The sequence below is a fragment of the Plecotus auritus genome, assembly GCF_963455305.1.
Source record: "Plecotus auritus genome assembly, chromosome: 5".
Taxonomy (NCBI): domain Eukaryota; kingdom Metazoa; phylum Chordata; class Mammalia; order Chiroptera; family Vespertilionidae; genus Plecotus; species Plecotus auritus.
The window spans coordinates 180174362-180193933 of NC_137776.1; the positions used below are offsets into that span (position 1 = coordinate 180174362).

Sequence of the window (19572 nt, forward strand, 5' to 3'; positions counted from 1 at the left end):
CGTCAGCCACCCCTCGACCAATCGTGGTCGCCACCTGCCGCCAGCGTCCAATCCTGGGCGGGCCACGCTTCTGAGGGGCGGAGGTGGCGGGGCTGTGGCCGTTCCAGGGCGCCCCGGCGCATTCCGCGGGGCGGTGTCACCGTGTCCCGATGGGGTGTGTTGTGGGCCTCGCAGAGCCCTTGCTTGCTCTCCGGGTTTGGAGAAGGGAGCTTTGTTCTGGCCCCGCTGTGGTCCTGCCTCGCTGTAGCTCCAGCCTCCCCAGCTAATAAAAGTGTGTTGCCCTTTTTCTGGCTCAAACAGTTCTTGGAATCTGGAGGCGTGGCCAGGGGGCGGAGCCTGTGGGCGTCACGGAGATGGTGCCTAGCAACGTGGAGGGAGAGGGCATAGAGGGAGCCAACTCAGTTCCACAGGTCTCCCAGGAAGGGACCTCATGACAGACTCCAAAGAGGTGCGGGAGAATCTAAAGCAAAGGCAGAGGGTCGGGAGAGCAGAGACCAAGGCTGAGTTCGCAGGAAAGATTTAAGAGTACGGGAGAGGCAGGATCAGTTGTGCAATTCAAGAAAGTGCCAGGTCGCAGCGCGGAGAACAGGAGTTGGGACGTGTGGCCGGTGGGAAGGCCCGAGGGGTGGCCGATGCTGGCGTCCTGGCTGTGATGGCATGGGCCCAGAGGAGAGGGTGAGAGAAGAGGAGGAACTAAGAGGTCGTGAGGAAGTGGGGCAGCCAGGACTTGAGGACTGATGATGGGACATAGGTCTCTGGCTTCAGAGAAGGTGGACTTCCCGAGGCGGGAGAGCTAGAGCAGAAGTCAGTGTGGTGCTCAGTTGGGCCTGCTGGGCACGGGGATCGCACGGGATATGCTGGGAGCGGCAGGCCTGCAGCTTGGGGCAGGGCCTGAGCTGGAGGCATTCGAGTCTTGGGTACAGCTGGAGGTGAGTGCGGAGGGGGACCAGGAGGAGAGCTGAGGACAGTATGAGTATGAGAATCCTAAACTCTGACCTTGACCATAGGAAAGGGAGAGAGGCGGGACTGGAGGGAGAGGTTAGAACATTCCTCGGGGGAAGGGGGCTGGGGTGCCACCAGACCTCAGGTTTTGCCTCCTACCAGGCCTCATTCCCACCTCTCCTCCATCCTGTAAAACACCTGATAAGCGTGGATAAGTGGAGTGGGGGTCATCTCCGAGGCCTGCTCCAGCTTGCTGTCCATTGGTTCTAGGAGTTTCCGGAGCCAAAGCCATGGGTGAATCCACTCCCAAGGGAGACCATACAGCGCATCTTTGGGACCAGCCAGGCGTTCCGAAGCTTTGATGAAATAAGACAAACACTCTCTGGGTTAACAGTTCCTCTCAAAGTCAGGGAGTAGTGAGTGACTACCTTGTCCCAAGGTCCCTGGTTTCTGTTCTGCACAGTAATTGACATGCTGTGCAGCTTTGGGCCAGTTACTCTCCCTCCCTGGGCTCCACTGAACTCAGCTGTATAATAGGGCTCATCAGCCTCAGTGAATCAAAGGCTGCTACTGGCCTGGATGAGCTCCAAGAATCTCCATCTGCTCTTCTGGTCTCTCCACCCAAGTGCCTCCCACCCACTTGCACAGTCCCAGCTGTATGCCCTTGGGCTGGTCAAAGTCAAGGCCACCTCTCTGCCTGTGCCCCTTGCCCCCACAGCTACCACCGAGGCCACTGGTGCTTGGAGCGAGAAGACTGGGAAACAGCTGTGTTGTTCTTCTCTCGTGCCATCCACCTGGACCCCCAGCTGGTGAGGGGGGAGGGTTTGGGGGCCACACCCAGCCTGTAGCACACATTTCCCCCTCAATGCCATGCCTTCCAGGTCCCTGGTCTCAGGGCCACCAAGTCCCTGCTGGTAACTGAGCGTCAATCCTGAGTCCCCTCTCCCTCAGGTCGACTTCTACGCCTTAAGAGCCGAAGCCTACATCCAGCTCTGTGACTACTCCTCGGCTGTCCAGAACCTGCGGAGGGCCCACTCCTTCCAGCCGGAGAACACCCAGTTCCTGAAGCGACTCACCTTGGTGCTTTACCTGCAGGTGCCTGGCGCCGCCCAGGCCCACGCAGGCGCACACTTCACACCCAGGCCCGCTGGACCTCCCCGCAGCCATGGGGGCTCTCCTTGCTTCTGGGACTAGTTCTGACCTCCTGGGGAGTTCCTTGGCCCTGTGTCTGTTCCCCACCTGCTGCCCCTCTCATGACCTCTCCCACCTCCCAAGTAGGCTTACCACTAGGGCTGGTAAAGTTTAGTAACATTGTCCAATAGAACTTTCTGCAATAATGACAATGACCTACTCAGCACTGTACAATCTGGTAGCCATTAGCCACGGGGAACTGTTGAGCCCTTGAAATGTGGCAATTGTGACTGAGAAACTCATTTTTAAATTGTATTTCTTTTAAATTAAATTTATATAGCCACATGATGCTGGTGGCTATTGTATTGGACAGTACAGACCTAGAATCTAGAGACTCTAAGCACTTAAAAGGTAATATCAGCCCCATTTGCATTTTTTAAAAAATATATTTTATTGATTTTTTTTACAGCTAGGAAGGGAGAGGGATAGAGAGCTAGAAACATCGATGAGAGAAACATCGATCAGCTGCCTCCTGCACACCCCCCACTAGGGATGTGCCCGCAACCAAGGTACATGCCCTTGACCGGAATCGAACCTGGGACCCCCCAGTCCACAGGCTGACGCTTCATCCACTGAGCCAAACTGGTCAGGGCCCATTTGCATTTTTTTAAAAAAACACACCAATATTAAACCATAAATACCAACAAAGTCCTATTTTTTTCCATTTTGGCAACTTTGATATCTTTTAATGTCACTAATTATTCAATTCTTGAAACATCTGGGCTATCCAAACCACATACTTAATCTGTCTGTTAGGGTCCCCAGTCCAGTACTAACACTTCCTGTGTGACCTTGGGGAAGTGACTTCACCTCTCTGAGCCTCAGTTCTTTCATCTGAAAGGGGGATGCTACTTAGTACCAGTGAGATTGTACGTTCAGGTTCTTAACACAGGGCTCGGAGCCTGTTACTGTTGGCTCTGCTGTTCTTGCTCACCTTCCACATTTTCTCTATTTCTCTTTGTTCCTGTGTCTCTGTAGTGCTGGCTGTCTCTCCCTAGCTCTGTATCTCTTTCCATCTCTGTGTCTCTGACTCTTTTTTAAAAATATATATATTTTATTGATTTTTTACAGAAAGGAAGAGAGAGGGATAGAGAGTTAGAAACATTGATGAGAGAGAAACATCCATCAGCTGCCTCCTGCACACCTCCTACTGGGGATGTGCCCGCAATCAAGGTACATGCCCTTGACTGAAATCGAACCTGGGACCTTTCAGTCCGCAGGCCGACACTCTATCCTCTGAGCCAAACTGGTCAGGGCTGTGTCTCTGACTCTTAAAGTCTCTCCAGATCTAGAGGGCTCTGAGCCTCTCTCTTGTCTCTCTCCTCTCCCACCCCCATGTTGCCTACCCCTCTCATGAGTGCTGCTGGGCCGGGGATGCACGCAGAAGGGACTGTCCCTCGTGTCCCCAGGGCCAGTGCCTGTTTGAGCAGTGTGCCTTTCTGGATGCCCTGAACGTCTTCTCGCAAGCCTTCGAGCTCCAGCCTGAGAAACCCAGCTTCCGTTACCGATGGTGAGTGGCCCATTAGTGTCCTTGCCAGCCCTGGTTCTCCAGCAGCCCCTTCTGGGCCTCTAGCACAGCGATTTTCAGCCGGTGTGCCGTAAGACTCTTTAAAACATGCAATACCTGAGTATTTAGTCAGGGGCACTGACCTCTTTTCCCTGAGGTTCTCAAATTTAAAAAATGACAACAGCCAACACAAAAATAGCCTTCCAGCCTGGCTGGTGTGACTCAGTGGTTGAGTGTCAACCTATGAACCAGGTAGTCACAGTTCAATTCCAGGTCAGGGCACATGCCTGGGTTGCAGGCTCCATCCCCAGTGTGGGGCGTGCAGGAGGCAGCCCATCAATAATCCTCTCTCATCATTGATGTTTCTATCTCCCTCTCCCTTCCTCTCTGAAATAAAAAATAGAAATATATTAAAAATAAAAGAATAGCCTTCCAGTGAGAACAAATCAAAACATATTGTCTGGTGTGCTGCAGAATTTTGGTCTTTAGTTTACGTGTGCCATGAGCTGGAAAGGGTTGAAAATCGCTGCTCTGGTAGACAGCACCTCTGCCCTTTGTCCGCAGCATGGCCTGTCTCCTGGCCCTCAGACGGTATCAGGACTGCCTCTCACTTGTCATCAAGGAGGTGAAGCATGGCACAACCAACGCTGACATCTACATCCTCCGAGCCAGGCTCTATAACTTCTTGGGGAAGGTAGAACGGGGAGGGGGGGAGAGGGGGGCCCTTCCCCCAGCACATCCCAAGATTATAGGAGGCTGCCAGGCCAGCAGCCAGCAGCCAGCAGCCACCTCCCCTCAGTGCAGTGGGGATACTGTCCTCTCTGGGCAGATGCCCAGTCAAGTATTGTTCCATTGTCACTAAGCCCTGGCTCTGTGCCAGGCCTGCATTGGCCCCCGGAAACCACAAGATAAAGAGACTTATGCCATCACCGCCATCCAGAACTCACAGCCCAGGGAGACATCCCTAAGCAGATACTTAGGTGAAGAATGACTTCATGCGTCTATGCAACCATGAGCGATCCACTAGATAAAGAGGCCCTTCCTCCTTCCTTCCTTCCTTTCCTTATTCGCCTCAGTAAACGTTTTCTAAGCACCCCAGCTGCTGCACTCCATGGGCTGGGCATGGGGACAGACAGTACAGGGGACAACTTAGGGGCAAGGGAGATGGAGTCACAAGGGAAGAGGGGAATTTAGATATGAGAGGGTATCAGGCAGGGCCTTGTGAACTCAGGACGACCTTGACTTCTTCCCGCGGACAATAGGAGCCTCAAAAGGGTGTTTCCTGAGGCAGTGGGCTTTAGAAAGATCCTTCTGGCTGCCAGAGGGAGTGTGGGCTGCAGCGGGCAAGTCTGGAGACCAGGAGCCTGGAGAAGAGGCTAGGTGCCATCCAGTAGAAGAGAAGGGGGCCAGGGGAAGGATGGGCGAGTAGGTAGCAGTTCCACTATTTTTGGAAGTCAGGACCAGAGACTGGGGGAGTGCAAGAGGGAAGGAAGGATCCAGAACAATGGCCGGTGTTCTGGCTTGGCCTGGTGTCTGGGAGCTGGGACACTCAGGAGGGGAAGGAACAGGGGGTGGGTGGGGCATTCTGGGGGTGGTGGGAAATGTGAGCCTCCCTATACTGAGGGCTGGGCTTCTGTGATCAACAGTGAGTCAGTGGGAGAGTCTCCGTCAAAGGTAGGAGACTAGTAATTATTGATAATGATTGTTGACTGTTGGGATTTTAGCCACTCCCACCACTTCAGCCCTTGCAATGCACATGCTAAGCACTTTACTCATTTTTATCTTTTTTAAACATTGATTTGAGCCGAAACCGGTTTGGCTCAGTGGATAGAGCGTCGGCCTGCGGACTGAAAGGTCCCAGGTTCAATTCCGGTCAAGGGCATGTACCTTGGTTGCGGGCACATCCCCAGTAGGGGGTGTGCAGGAGGCAGCTGATCGATGTTTCTCTCTCATCGATGTTTCTAACTCTCTATCCCTCTCCCTTCCTCTCTGTAAAAAATCAATAAAATATATTTAAAAAAAATTGATTTGAGAGAGAGAGAGAGAGATTTATTGTTCCATTTATTTATGCATTCATTGGTTGTTTCTTGTATGTGCCCTAAATGGGGATCAAACCCACAAGTTTGGCGGATCAGGACTACGCTCTAACCAACTGATCTACCCCGCCAGGACCTTCTCATGTTTATCTTAAAGGCTCACAATAACTGTTTCAGTAGATACAACCCCTTGTCCTCTTTTTACAGGTGAAGATACAGGTCCAGAGGGGCTGGGTGACTCAAGGTCACACAGCCAGTTCTCAGTAGCTATGCCCTTGAACCCAAGTCAGCCTACTCTGAAGTCCTGCCCCTAGCCTTTCCCATCTTTCCCCTCTCAACTTCCTTCCTGGTGTCCACTGTTTGCTCTGCTCACCCTTCCACCAATTACCTATAGGACATGGGGTGCTTGCCAAAACTTTGTTGACTGACTGACAGACATGCTCATCCGGTAGAAGGTATTTGCCTGGGAATGTTTTCTGCTCGTGTCCAGGCCTGAATCTGTTCTTGGCCAGAGTTATGTTGGACTTAAAGGTCAAGGGAGTCAGGGAGGAAAGGATAGGAATGCACAACAGTCACAATCAGGAGGCCACACCCTCCTCCCACCTCAAATGAGTTTCACAGAAGTCCTCCAAGGAGGCAGCCCTCCAAATCCCATTCCATGGCAGAAACCACCAAGGGTGACCCTCGCTCACCTGAGGTCACATCTGGAGGGGCCAGTAGGGATGAGATTTCCCCACAATGTCCCCTGCCTCCTTGAAGAGGCAGAACGGGTGGAACAGCAAAGCGGGGACACTGAGAATGGGTGGCATGGTGCCAGCCTACCTGAGAAAGGCCCCTATAAGCCAGGAGGTCTGCCTCCCCGTACTGGACAGGGTAAGGCTCAGCTTGGCTGTGTCCCTGATGCTACCCCTGGCCCCTGCAGCCCCACCTCTGCTATCAAGACCTGCACAGCGCGTTGGTGTTGGATCCCAAGCACTCACAGGCAAGGGTGCTGCTCAAGATGATGGTAGACCAGGCCCAGAAGTCATACCGAGATGCCAGGATCCTAGCCGTGCAAGGCAAGCTGCAGCATGCAGTGCAGTGTGTGAACTGTGCCATCGACAACAACCCTCTGGAACCCAGCTTCTTCCTCTTCAGGTACTGGGTGGGGAGGTGGCGGGAGTAGGTCCAGCTGTGTGGTCCCAGGAGAGCTCTTGAATCGGTGTAGGCCTCAGTTCCCCCATCTACCTAATCCTAATCTTTCCCTACTCCCCATTGGGATCAAGGCATCATGGGAGGTGGTCGCTGCAGGCAGCAGCCTCAGTTAAGCAGGGATCCTGGACCCCCAGGCCTGCTGAGCAGGTCATGCTGGGAGAATCAGCCTGGCTCAGTGGACAAGGCTCGGGTGTGAATCTGACCCCAACAAGGACTCACCACATGATTCAGGACCATTTAACTTTCTTGAGCCCCGGGCTTCCCGTATGAGCAGTGGAGGTGAAACACCTGTCCGTGTACAGAAAGGCCTTACATGGAGGCTCGCGTGCCCCTGGCTCCCAAAAAGAGAGAGGGAAGCTGTTTTTGAGAAAAAATGACTAGTGGCTAGCAGGTTACCTGAGTAGCAATCCAGGACCCATAGGCCAAACCTCCTGAGGGTTGGGGAGCTCTGGCCCTCATGTCCCTTCCCCACAGGGGCACCATGTACCGCCGGCTCCAGGAGTTTGATGCGGCGGTGGAGGACTTCCTGAAGGCGCTGGACATGATGAACGAGCACCAGGAGGACATGGTGCGGCAGGCGCAGCGCCAGCTCCTGCTGGCCTACAACGACTTCGCCGTGCACTGCTACATGCAGGGCGCCTACCAGGAGAGCGTGCTTCTGCTCAACAAGGTCCTCAAGGACGAGCAGCAGGAGAAAGGCCTTTACATCAACCGCGGCGGTGAGGGGGGCAGCGGGTGGGTGCCTGAGGCCCCCCACGGAGGGAGGGAGGAAGGAAGAAGGGAAAGAGAAAACATTTACGAGTCTCAGTGTCCCACGGACACACTTGGGGAAACGTTGCCTTCAAGAAAGTGGCTACAGCCGGTCTCAGGGCTGCTCAGAAATCAGGCAGGTGTACCAGCCGCCAGTTTCGGGCCCCGCCCTCTGGGGGGTGGAGAAGGCTGAGGGAGGCTCCTGGACACTGGGGTTGGGGGCCCCAGATTGCTTCTTCCAGTTGGGCTACCTGAATTTTGCTGAGGCGGACTACCAGGAGGCGCTGACGCTGAGCCCGCGGGACGAGGGCGCCAACCTGCGCATGGGCCTGCTGCAGGAGAAGATGGGTTTCTGCGAGCACAGGAGCAAGTGCGCCGGGGCTGGGGGCTGGGGGCGGGGCCGCGGCGGGGGCGGGGCCAGGCGCTGGGGGCGGGGCCCGGGGCATGAAGCTGCCTGCTGGGATCCTTGGGTCAAGAAGCTCTCCCAGTTATATCCCCTAAGTATAGGTTTTAATTTCCACGTTTTTGCAAAAAATCTTTCACTGTTTTCTGAATATTATGGTAATGGTGCTTTTTATAGAAAACTTAAGGGTTCAATGATTTATAATTCAGAACATGGAAGTTCCTTATATCTATCTACCTCCCAATGCCTCCCCACCCCCATGAGTTTGGCAAAGATTCCTCCAGATTGTTTCCTATGCATGTATTAGCAGTCATTATCGTTTTACAAAAGTGTTTTCATGCTAAATTGTGCTTTTTTACTTCCCATGGCATTAGTATGGGACTATCTCATTCTCTTGTTACTGCTTGCCTAGTGTCCCATCCTGTGGAGGAGCCATAGAGGATTGATTGCCTTTTATTCCTTTAGCTTCTAGACTGCTGATGAACATTTGGGCTGCTTTCTGTTTTTTATTATAAATCATGCAGTGATGAGCACCACACATATGTTTTCATGCCCTCATACCAGTAACACTATAGCTAGATTGCTGGAAGTTAAATTGTTCGATAAAAGAGTGTAAAAATTTAACATTTTAAATAATGTCCAAATGTTCTCCAAAAACAGTGAACTAATGTAAACTTTTCTCCCAGGAAAAGAGTCTTGGTTTTCCAGACCTCCCTAGTGTGAGGTAGTAAGACTATTTTTCAACTCTTAGGCAAAAAAAAAAAATGCTCTTTCGCACTTGATCTTGATGTTTAAGTCGCTAGTGCAGCAGCGCAGCATCTTCTATGTGTCTGTTGGTCGTTATGGCCTGCCCAAATCTTTTGCCCAATTACCTACTAAATTGCTCATTTAAATTTTTTTTTTGTTAAAGGGTTCTTTGTGCCAATAAATTAAATTAAAAAATTTAAAAAGAGGTTTTTTTGTAGGTTAGGAAAATTAGCTTATCATCTGCCTTATATAGCAAAATATATATCCTATTTACTGCTTTCCTTTGTGGTGGTGGTGGCGTGTGTGTGTGTGTGTGTGTGTGTGCTTAATTTATTTAACACGCACGCTTGCTTAATTTATTGATTTGACAGAGAAACATCGATTTGTTGTCCTACTTATTTATGCATTCATTGGTTGATTCTTGTATGTGCCCTGATCAGGGATTGAACTGGCAATCTTGGCATAGCAAGACTATGGTCTAACCAATTGAGCTACCCAGCCAGGGCTTCTTTGTGGTGTTTTTGCTACTCAGTAACCTAGGACTGAATCACAGTCCAATTAATTTTTTTACTTTTAGCTGCTGGGTGTATGGCATTCTCAGAAAGACCTTCCCTAATCTAAGATAAAAGAGTGCCCACTTATGGTGGGGTTTTATACTAGCATTTGAGTGTTGGGTCCATCAAGAGCATAGCTGGTAGAAGGAGAGCGTGGGGCATGGTGGCGGGGAGCAGAGACCAGCCTGGTTTTCCCCACACTCCTCCGTGGGGCCAGAAGCTGCTATTTCCCCCCAGGTGGCTTCGCTCACTGCAGCTTGTGGCTGCTGTCTTGTAGACAATTCCAGAAGGCAGAGAGCCACTTCACAATGGCCATCCAGCACAATCCCCAGATGGCTCAGTACTACCTGCACCGTGCCAGGAGCCGGCAGCTCATCCAGAACATTTTCGGGGCCCGCCAGGACGTTGCAACTGCCCTGCTCCTTGACCCTAAGCAACCGAAGGTGGGTTCCTCCTGGTGGCCAGGAGGGTGTCTGCAGAGTCAGTACTTCTGGCCTCCTAAAGATACTCCCTGCCCGAAAAGAAATGTGGTTTCCTAGCAACTAGTACAAGCTGCTAATGCCAGAGCACTTACTGTGTGCCAGGCACTGTTCTAACCTCTTCAGCGCGCATCACTCTAACCCTCTGCAGCCCCTAGGAGACAGGTAACGTTATCACCCGCCAATTTATAGACCAAGAGGGTAAGGCTCAAAGAAGCCAGTTCCCTTGTCCCAGGTCACACAGCTAAGAGGTTAGAGTCTCTAACCGTTAGACCCTGATCTGTCTGGCTCCAGAGCCCACGGCTAGACACACCCCATCAGTGTTTCCTCTCTGAATAGTTCCTTTTTCATGGCCTCCTCACAGTTCTGGGGCAAAACAGCCCTTTAAAAACAACGATTTGTAAATGCTTCCCTCTTCAGCCCTGCAAAGGGACTCTGCAAGGGCAGGGCAGCATCATACCACCTGCCCCTGCCCTGGCCCACACCTTGCTCTGCTCACCCCTTTCCTGCAGCTGCTCTCGCTGATAACCAACCTCTTCCCCGGCATGTCAGTGGACGAGGTGCTTGGCAGCCAGGTGGGCCTCCTGGCCAAGATGCAGCTGAATCGGGTGATAGAGAGCAGGCTGCAGAATAACATCCCTCAAGGCATCATGGGGTAAGCTCCTCGAGCAGGAGCCACAGGCCAGGAGCGGGAATGGTTGGGCTCAAGGCTCCTCTGGCCCCGGCTGCCTCCTTAAGCCATTGCCCAGTCCTGGGGATGGTGGGTGGGGCAGGGTGACTTACCCAGTGCTCTGGGGCCATGGCTGGGCAGGCAGCTCTATAAACAAGAACTAGAGCGCCAGAAGGCCCGGACCCTGCAGCTTTCGTGGAAGGAGGAAAAGCTTTTGTGGGAGACCTCTCAGAAGCTGGACTCCACACCCCAGACTGTGCAGGAAGAGCCAACACACCCGGAAGAGGCCGTGGATGCCGAGGAGGAGGTGAGTGGGCCACAGCGGGACCTGGAGCCCTTGAAGTCTGGTGAAGCGCACCACAGGCCTGGCTCTGCCACCACTCAGCTGTGTCACTTGGGCTGGGGACTTGCTGCTGTGAGATGTGGATGGTTCCAGTAAGGGGTCTCCCTGAGGGAGCGCACAGGACATGGGCCCCTCAAGGAGAGGCCTCCTCAAACTTTGCCCACACTCACCTTCATGCATGCTGATGTGTGCACTGGCCACTCATGCCAGAGTTTTCTTAATTCTTCAATTCCTTTCTAAAAACTTGTATCGAGCCTGGCTGGCGTGGCTTGGTGGTTGAATGTTGAACCAAGAAGTCACAGTTCAATTCCTGGTCAGGGCACATGCCTGCATTGCAGGCTCGATCCCCAGTGTGGGGCATGCAGGAGGCAGCTGATCAATTATTCTTTCTCATCATTGATGTTTCTATCTCTCTCCCTTTACCTTCCTCTCTGAAATCATTAAAAAAAATATATATATATATATATACACACACACACACACACACACACACACACACTCTGAGTGGCCAGATTATGATGATCTCTGAATGCATAATAATCTGGCCACTCAGTGTAAATATATATATATTAGAGGCCCAGTGCATGAATTCGTGCATGGGTGGGGTCCGGCCAGCCTGGCAGGGGGAGGGGACATGGGCGGATGGCCAGCCTGCCTGCTGGTCTAAATCCTGGTCGAGGGGACAATTTGCATATTAGCCTTTTATTATATAGGATATACACTCAGTGGCCAGATTATTATGTGTTCAGAGATCATAATAATCTGGCCACTCAGTGTGTGTGTGTGTGTGTGTGTGTGTGTGTGTGTGTGTGTGTGTATGTGTGTGTGTGTGTGTGTATATATATATATATATATGTATATATATACATATATATATATATACACATATATTTTAAAAACTTGTATTGAATGTAACATAGAAAAGTGTACAAATCATAAAGGAACTGTTTGATGAATTTTCACAAACTGAATACACCCATGGCATCATTACCCAGATCAGGAGAGAACACTCCCAGCTCCCCAGAAGCCCCCAGGAGCCCCCTTCAAGGCCCCTCCCTCAGCCCAGCCCACCCACAAGGCTGTCCCGATCACTCACACCACTCACACCGAAGACAAGCATGCCTGTTGTTCAGGGGACAGATCCGTGTGCCCTTGGGTCTCTGCTCCCTTCACTAAACTGCATTCGTGAGATGCACTGGGCTGACTGCTCACTCTCATTGCCATGGCGAATCCCATCTACCCCACAATGTACCTCCCCACCTACTGCTGTTGGACAGCACGCCAATAGTGTCCCCAGGAGGCTCCCCGAATCCCTTGCCATAAATGGAAAAGGCCAGCTCGCCTTCTTCCAGGTCCCATTAGAATACAAAATACAAAACTTCAGTGCCTGTGCCCCTGGAGTCACCATGGGCTCCCTCCCTCGGAGCCGTTAGCTGGCGCCTGTACATTAGTGCTGCTAGTGCTCCGTACCCCTGCCCAGGCCCCCTGGCCGCAGCTTCTCTCAGCTGATGCCCTGGGCAGGCTGCTTCAGTGCTCAGAGCCTCGGTTTCCTGGTCAATGAAATGGTCTTAGCGGCAGTTTCCTCCCAGGCATGTGGGGAGGAGGAAGTGGGATACGGAATGCAAAGCGGGGCGAAGCTCCCCAGTTCCTCACTGGCCATTGCCCAGGGCACAGCACTTTACAGTTTACAGAAGCCTGTGCCATACTTGAACTAATTTACATGTTGCAGATGGGGAAACTGAGGCCCGTGCAACCTCTTTTGTTGTTGTTGTTGTTAATCCTCATCTAAGGATTGATTTTTAGAGAGTGGGAGGGAGGGGGAGAAACACGGAGAGAGAAACATCAGTGTGAGAGAAACACATCAATTGGTTGCCTCCCACACGTGCCCCGATGAGGGCCTGGGATGAAGCCTGCAACCTAGGTACGTGCCCTTGACTGGAATTGAACCCAAGACCCTTCAGTCCACAGACCAACACTCTAACCACTGAGCAAAACCAGCCAGGGCCCATGCAGCCTCTTGAACACTGCCTTGCTCACAGCGGCATGCCTCTCCAGGCTGGCCACTCCCCCTCCGTCCAACCTTAGCCTCTGCATGTCCCCACCCAGCCCTAACCTGGGACCCCTGAGCAGCTCCAAGCTCAAGGGAACAGTCACTGGAGTCCCAAGGCCTGCGGGCCTTCCGGACGGAGCTCAGCCGCTGGCCTGGGCTGCCTGCAGCCCCACTGCCTAGCCCGTCTCTTGCCCTAGGAGCAGCCGGAGCAGTCCCCGTCCGCCAGCTACCTTGACCAGACCTCGTCAAGCTCCATGTCGGGCTGTAAGTTCCCGGGGTCCCTTCCAGTCCTGAGTGAGCCAGAGCAGCTGTGAGCAGAGGTCCGAGGTCAGAGACACCCTGGCCTGGGGGAGAATGTGGGCTCTGCTGTTTGCAGCTGTGCGGCTAAAGCAGGAGTATAATCCCAACTTTGCAGGGGGCGTGCTGAGCCCTCGGGGACGGGCACTTCACAGTGGCTGCCTGCTCCAGCCTCACGCCCCCTCAGGCCCTCTCTCTCTCTGCCCTCTTGCCACTCCCTAAAATAAGCTCACATGTGCATGCCCAAGGGGCTTTTACCCCCAATTCTGCGAGCACCAGCATGGAAGGGACAAGTCATACACCCAGGAATGCCGCTCCTAACAGAGTCCCGAGGGCAGGTGTGAGGAGCCCAGGGCCAGGATAGAAATAGCGGCGGCCAGCCCTGTCCTTCCATTCAGTGCAGTTCAATAAGCCATCGAGTCCCAGGGCGGGGCTTTGTCACACACTGGTCACAGGCATGAACAGCCCAGTCCCCACCCTGGGAGCTCCTGTTCCTGAAGAGAAGAAGGCACGCAGATACACGGATAACCGGGACAGTGCAGATGTGCACTGGAGGGCTGTGGTGCACTTAGCCCCCTTTGGGGGACCAGTGGGGACTTCCAGAACCTGAAGGAGGAGTAGGGGTTAGTCAAGTACGGAGGGTGGGGCAGGGCGAACTACAGGCTGTTGGTTGTGGCTGGAACGCAGAGGACAAGGAGCAGCCGGCACAATGGAGGCCAGAGATAGGCAAGTAGGACCCTCGGTATCTCCCCCTTACCTTACAGCCCTGGCCCCCCTTCAAAGCGCAGGTGGCTGAGGAGGGCTGGGCTGGCAGGCCTTGCCCTTGGCCATGCAAGGCCTCTGGGATACAGGCCAGGGCGAGGCCTAGAAGCCTCCTTTCCCTGGAACTGCCTAGGGAAGGTGGCCTGATGGGTGCTCTTGGCATACCCTTCCCAGTCAGGACCCTGTCCACCTCCGAGATGGAGACGTCCACCACCTGTCAGGAATACAGGAGCACCTCGACCACCTCTGTGCTCCTCACCTCCGATTCCTCACTGCTGAAGACGCAATCCTCAAACCTGGGAAACGACAGGGAAGACCTAAGCCTGAATGACAGCCCCATAAACAATAAGGCTTTCTGGAGCCGGAGCCAGATGTTCAGCGGGACCGAGGTCATGAGGAGCCAGAGCCAGAGCCAGAAGCCAAGCAAGACGGAGGCCATGCAGAGCCAGAGCCAGAAGCCCACCAAGACTGAGGCCACCCAGGGCGCAAGGCAAAAGCCCACCAAGACCGAGGCCACCCAGGGCGCAAGGCAAAAGCCCACCAAGACCGAGGCCACCCAGGGCGCAAGGCAAAAGCCCGCCAAGACCGAGGCCACCCAGGGCCCAAGGCAAAAGCCCGCCAAGACCGAGGCCACCCAGGGCCCAAGGCAAAAGCCCGCCAAGACCGAGGCCACCCAGGGCCCAAGGCAGAGGCTCAGAAAGACCAAGGCTGTTCACAGGCGGAGCCCCATCAAGGCTGAGGCCACCCAGGGCCGGACCAGGGGACTGATCCGAAGTTCCAGCAAGACCAAGACTGACTATGAGCCAAGCTGGAGCCCCAGCAATACTGAGGCCACCCAGGGCGAGGGCCAGTGGCTCGTCATGGCCAAGGTTCTCCAGAACTGGAACCAGAGCCCAAGCCCAGAATCTAGCAAGACTGATGTCATCCAGGACCTGAGCCAGAACTCCAGCGAAATCCAGGCTAGCCAGAACCCTAGCTCTGACAGTGTCACTGCTCTCTGAAGGGGCCACTGAGCCCCTCGCTTCTTGCTGGAGATGGGAGTTATCCTACCACACTGGCATTCAGCAATGAGACTGCTGACATTACTCTGCTCTCATGGCTAAGTTTATTGTATTTGTTCTCTTCTTTTACAAAATTAAAAACATCAAAAACCAGGCCCAAGTGGCAGCTTGAGTCCCTTCGTCCATGGGGACTGAGAAGTCTCAGCCTGGCTCACAATACTGGGACAGTGGGATATGGTGGCAGGGCAAGGGGCGAAGGGGAAAAGGCTCAGGATGGAGGGAGCAGCCAGCAGCCACGGTCCCTGAGTTACAATTCACATTTAAGAAGGCTCAGGCTGCAGGGTGAGGTCAAGACTCATTGAGTTCTGGGGTGACCAGCACTTTCCCCCGGGGCAGGAAGCAAAGGCCGAGATGTCCTCAGGCCAGCTAAGAGGCCAGCCAACACTTCTCCACATCTTCAATTGGTGCTCCAGGTCCCACTCTCCAGGAGATCAGGACAAGGGTCCCTCTGGCAAAGGCCCCAGGGCTTCCCTGCATGGCCTGGCCAGGCGGGGAGGGCGAGGATGCCACCTGAGGGTCAGAGGAAGAAGGCAATTCGGGAAGCCACAGTCTTGCAGCCATTGGAGGAAAAGAGCTGCTCGTCCTCAGGGAAGAAGGTGGTGCTGTCCAGCACAGCCTGGATAACCTCGTCCCTTGGCTCCAGGCCCAGCTGCGCCAGCTCGTTGAGCACGCAGTGCCGCACATGGTGCCGCTGGAGAGGTAGGAAGGGCACCAGGGCGTCCAGGAGATGCTCTTCCATGATGCCTGAGCGCCAGAAGCCGTCTGCCGGAAGGGACGATAGGGAAAAGAAGCTGAGCTTCACAGAGCTGCGTTTCTACCCGCCAAAGGCCAGTGTAGTACACTGTTCTCAGCCACCTTCCGGGCAAAGGGCTCAGGGAGGTTCTGGGACAGCCAGGAGCTCAGAGCCTAGGCTCAGAAGTACTGGGTCAGCGGGCAGAGCATCAGATCCTAGCCCGATGGATCTGGGTGTGAAGCCCCACCCGCTGAAGCCATCCCCAGGGTGGGGCTTCTGAGCCAAACTCACGGTGGGGGTTGTCCAGCACAGCCTGGGAGATGACTGGCTCGAGCTCCTGTAGGCTGATCTCCTCGCGGTCCCGGCGGCTGCGCCATGCCTCCAGTACCACCTGGTTGATCTGCTCACCACCAGTGTTGCTAAAACCATGGGGACCCGGGCCGAGACTCAGACAGTGGAGTTGGCCCTGCTTCCCACATGCCACCTAACACAACCTGAGCCTGCGGGCCCAGCTCAGTGCCAGCAGGAGCCAAACCCACCAAAACATTCCAAAAAAACAGTTCCCCTTTCCAGAGCGTGTCCACAACCATGACCCCTAGAAATTCACCTCAGTGCCATGCACTTTACAGTTTACAAAACACTTTCAAGACCCTTAACTGACTTCCCCTCACCCAGCTTCTAGGACAGTGGGGCATTCATTGGGCCCTGCTGTTCAGAGAGGAGATGGGAGCTCAGAGAGGTGAAGTAATTTGCCTGAGGAAATATAGCAAGGCCTCTTGGAGGTGATACTAGAACCCCGGTCTGTTTCTCCCGGGCCCGCGTCCTCCTGGCCACAAGAGAGGGAAAACTCTTGAGCTAGCAGCAGGGCTTCCACAAAGAAATGGGGACCAAAAAGCCTGAGCCCAGAATGGGCTTCGAGATTGTCAAAGGGGAAGTCAGCCACCTTGAATGACACCATCAAGAGGGTGAGGGGCTTTGGGAAAGTTTGGGCCCTGGGGGACGGGATTCTGCTGTGGGACCACAGACCAAGACTGGATAGCTGAGACCTCTGAGTATCCCGTCATGCTGCACCCACCTGATGAAGATGAAGATGGCTTTTCGATAGTTGGTCCCATACACAACCCAGGAGGAGCCCAGGAAAGGGTGTAGGACCTCCATCAGGCCTGGGGTCAGCTTGTCCATCTCATCAAAGAGGAACAGGGAGCGGCCACAAACAGTGAGGTTGCCCTGGACCCAGCTCTTAAGATCCTTCTGCAGGAGAGAGGCAGGAGTTTGAGGGGGACTGGAGAAACTCCCCCAGCCCCAGACTTCTTCCCAAGCAAGAATTAATCCCCTTCCCTGGAAGATAGGGACTCACGGCAAGCACCAATCCCTTAATGGGACTGATGGCAAAACGGTGGCCCTGAGAGAGGCAAAGACTTGTCCAAGTTCAAACAGCAAGTGAGCAGGAGAACAGGGACTCAAACCCAGGCCCTGCACCTGCCTTCAGGGCTCCTTCCCTGACATCTACTGCTTTCTATAAAAGGGGAAGGCTCCTTCCTGCACCATGAACTTTCTCAGCAGTTTTGTTGGGGTTTTTTTTCTTTCCATTTTAAAAAATATATTTTTATTGATTTCAGAGAGGAAGGAAGAGGGAGCGAGAGAGAGAGAGAAACATCCATGATGAGAGAGAATCATGGGTCGGCTGCCTCCTGCAAGTCCCCCATTGGGGATTGAGCCCACAACCCCGGCACGTGCCCTGGACCGGAATCAAACCTGGGACCTTTCAGTTTGCAGGCCGACGCTCTATCCACTGAGATAAACCGGCTAGGGCAATGTTTTGTTGGTTTTTAAAATTGATTTGAGAGAGAAAGGAAGGGAGAGGGAAAGAGAGAGAGAAACATCGATTGGCTGCCTCCAGCACGACCCCTACTGGGGATCAAACCCACATAAGGCATGTGCCATGTCGGGGAATCTAACCAGTGACTTTTTGGTGCAAGGGAGGAGCTCAACCAACTAAGCCACACAAGCCAGGGCTCTCGGCAGTTGTGACAGCTCAGCCTGCAAAGTGCCTTGCAATCAATAACGACAATAATAATAGTAGTAAAAATAATAGTAATAGTAGCAGCAATAAGAGCCTGTAGTTACTAAGTACTTACTCTGAGCCTCAAATTGGGGCTAAGTGCTTTACAGAGAGAAGATAATGCAGACTGGCAAAGGTAAGTGCTCAATAATTAATTCCTGTAATTCTATAATCTCATGTTCTTCAGAACAACCCTGGCAAGTAGATACCATTAATGCCTCACCCCCAAGAACTAAAGCAAGAACTCCCTGCCAGGCAGAATGGCATCATCCCGAACTCTGTTCAGGGTGGGTCCTGAGGGCTGGTTCCCACTGACTGTGTGGCCTACAGCAAGTGAATCACCCTCTCTGGGCGTAGGGCTCCCTCCCTTCCTAGAGTATGGCATCCCTGATGCCGGGGGATGATGGTCCAGGATGCAACCAGCCTACCTTGTAGCGCTCCATGTGGCTGGGATGGGGGAAGTGGATGACAGGGGAAAAGTGGTGCACATAGGGGCTGCGGAGGCCACCCCGGAAGAGATAGTGTGCCAGCAGGGAGCTGACATAGGACTTGCCAGTGCCTGTCCAGCCGTGCAGGGAGAGGACCAGCGGCTTAGTGGGGGCCGGGTCCTGCACGAAGGCCTTCAATGTCTTCACCACCAGCGCCTTGGCCAAGTGCTGGCCTGCCACGTGCTGGGCCAGGTCACACTCCAGACCTAGGGCCACAAGAAGGACAGTGTCAGAGTTGAGGACACGCTCCCGCCGGAAGAGGTTCAAGGGGGAAGTGATGTCCGGAACCAGGTCTAGGGATCCCTATGGCCTGGGACGCTTTCACAAGGGAGCTCCCGCTGCAGGAGTCACCCTCAGGCCTAATTCAGCTTGGCAGCGCCCCCTCCAGGCCTCTCTCTGAATTGTACTCAGCCCTAAGTGGGTGCCACCGGTCTACAGGGTCTGCCCCAGAACCCTCTGCCTATTACCAAGGTAAGACTCTCCCTTCACGGCCATTCCCCTGTGGAGGCCTAATCCTGCCCCGCGGCCCCGCTGTCAAAGGCCTCTCTCCATCCTGGCAGGGCTCTGCCTGGGCCCAAACAAGCATCCCCAAACCTTGGCCCAAACAAGCATCCCCAAACCTTGGCCCCAGGTCCCGAGCCCCAGGCTCTCCACACAAGACCCACTTCCGGTCCGGGCCGTCCGGTAGTCTGGGGTCCTTCCGCCCCTCGGTTCCACCCTCCCGGTCTAGTCCCGGAGTCCGTGGGGCCTCCGGTCGGCCCGCCCCTCACTCTTCCTCTCCTCACCCTGGAAGTCGGGCTGGAAGTCACATTCGCAGAAGGTGCCGAAGCTGCAGCGCAATGAAGTCAAGTCCCAGGCGGCAGCCGCGACCGAGACCGAAACCAGCCCGAGCAGCCCGAGGAGGCGCGAGCCCCACGGCCGGCGGCCACGCGAACCAGCCGCCATCCGGGTGAGGCCGGAGCTAGGTCTGGGGCGGCCAACCGCCTCTCCCGAGAACTACAGCTCCCGGCGTGCATCGCTCCGCGGCAGCCACCGCCCGTGGCCTACAACTCCCGGCTCTCCTCTCGCCCCTTTCAAAGGCCCGCCCAGTCGTCCCGCTGCAGGACCGGAAGGTGACCTCCAGAGGGAGCCCGCGAACTGTTCAATTCGGGATGGAGGGCCGCGTTTCCATAACCATGGTAACTAGGGGACCATAGTAGTAGTTCCAAAAAAATAATGAATTATGACCACAAGGGTAATGTAACAACTGTAGTGAAAACCTGTGCGGCACCTTACACCTTGTAAAGCGCCTTTTTCATGCTTT

General features: G+C 54.2%; 2 protein-coding genes across 3 annotated transcripts; one reads left to right on the forward strand and one right to left on the reverse strand.

Annotated features, from left to right (window-relative positions):
• Window positions 1-854: 854 nt before the first annotated feature.
• On the forward strand, window positions 855-14926 carry TTC16 (tetratricopeptide repeat domain 16; the record flags this gene model as incomplete). Its single annotated transcript, XM_080668339.1, has 14 exons — window positions 855-929; window positions 1213-1358; window positions 1661-1751; window positions 1894-2037; window positions 3543-3643; window positions 4205-4334; window positions 6599-6813; window positions 7345-7589; window positions 7849-7990; window positions 9602-9767; window positions 10316-10458; window positions 10615-10780; window positions 13064-13130; window positions 14100-14926. The coding sequence occupies 14 exons, from the start codon at window positions 855-857 to the stop codon at window positions 14924-14926; spliced, it is 2658 nt and encodes an 885-aa protein (XP_080524465.1).
• Window positions 14927-15003: 77 nt separating this feature from the next.
• TOR2A (torsin family 2 member A) lies at window positions 15004-19405 on the reverse strand. Of its 2 annotated transcripts, XM_080668948.1 has the most exons (5): window positions 19055-19405; window positions 18210-18475; window positions 16795-16970; window positions 16011-16138; window positions 15004-15748 (listed from the first exon to the last, which is right to left on the reverse strand). In XM_080668948.1, exons 1-5 carry the CDS (start codon window positions 19212-19214, stop codon window positions 15504-15506), a joined length of 975 nt encoding a protein of 324 aa, XP_080525074.1. In that variant the 5' UTR covers window positions 19215-19405; the 3' UTR covers window positions 15004-15503. The 2 variants fall into 2 exon arrangements, with proteins under 2 accessions (XP_080525074.1, XP_080525075.1); XM_080668949.1 differs by lacking the exon at window positions 16011-16138 and having other exon boundaries at window positions 15021-15748.
• Between the last annotated feature and the right edge of the window lie 167 nt (window positions 19406-19572).

Excerpts from the sequence above, each read along its gene's own strand:
- TOR2A (XM_080668948.1), bottom strand. The coding sequence starts at position 19,214 with ATGGCGGCTGGTTCGCGTGGCCGCCGGCCGTGGGGCTCGCGCCTCCTC. Across the intron at positions 16,139-16,794 it reads GCCATCTTCATCTTCATCAG|CAACACTGGTGGTGAGCAGA; the intron begins GTGGGTGCAGCA and ends CCATGGTTTTAG. Across the intron at positions 15,749-16,010 it reads TGTGCTGGACAACCCCCACC|ACGGCTTCTGGCGCTCAGGC; the intron begins GTGAGTTTGGCT and ends CCCTTCCGGCAG.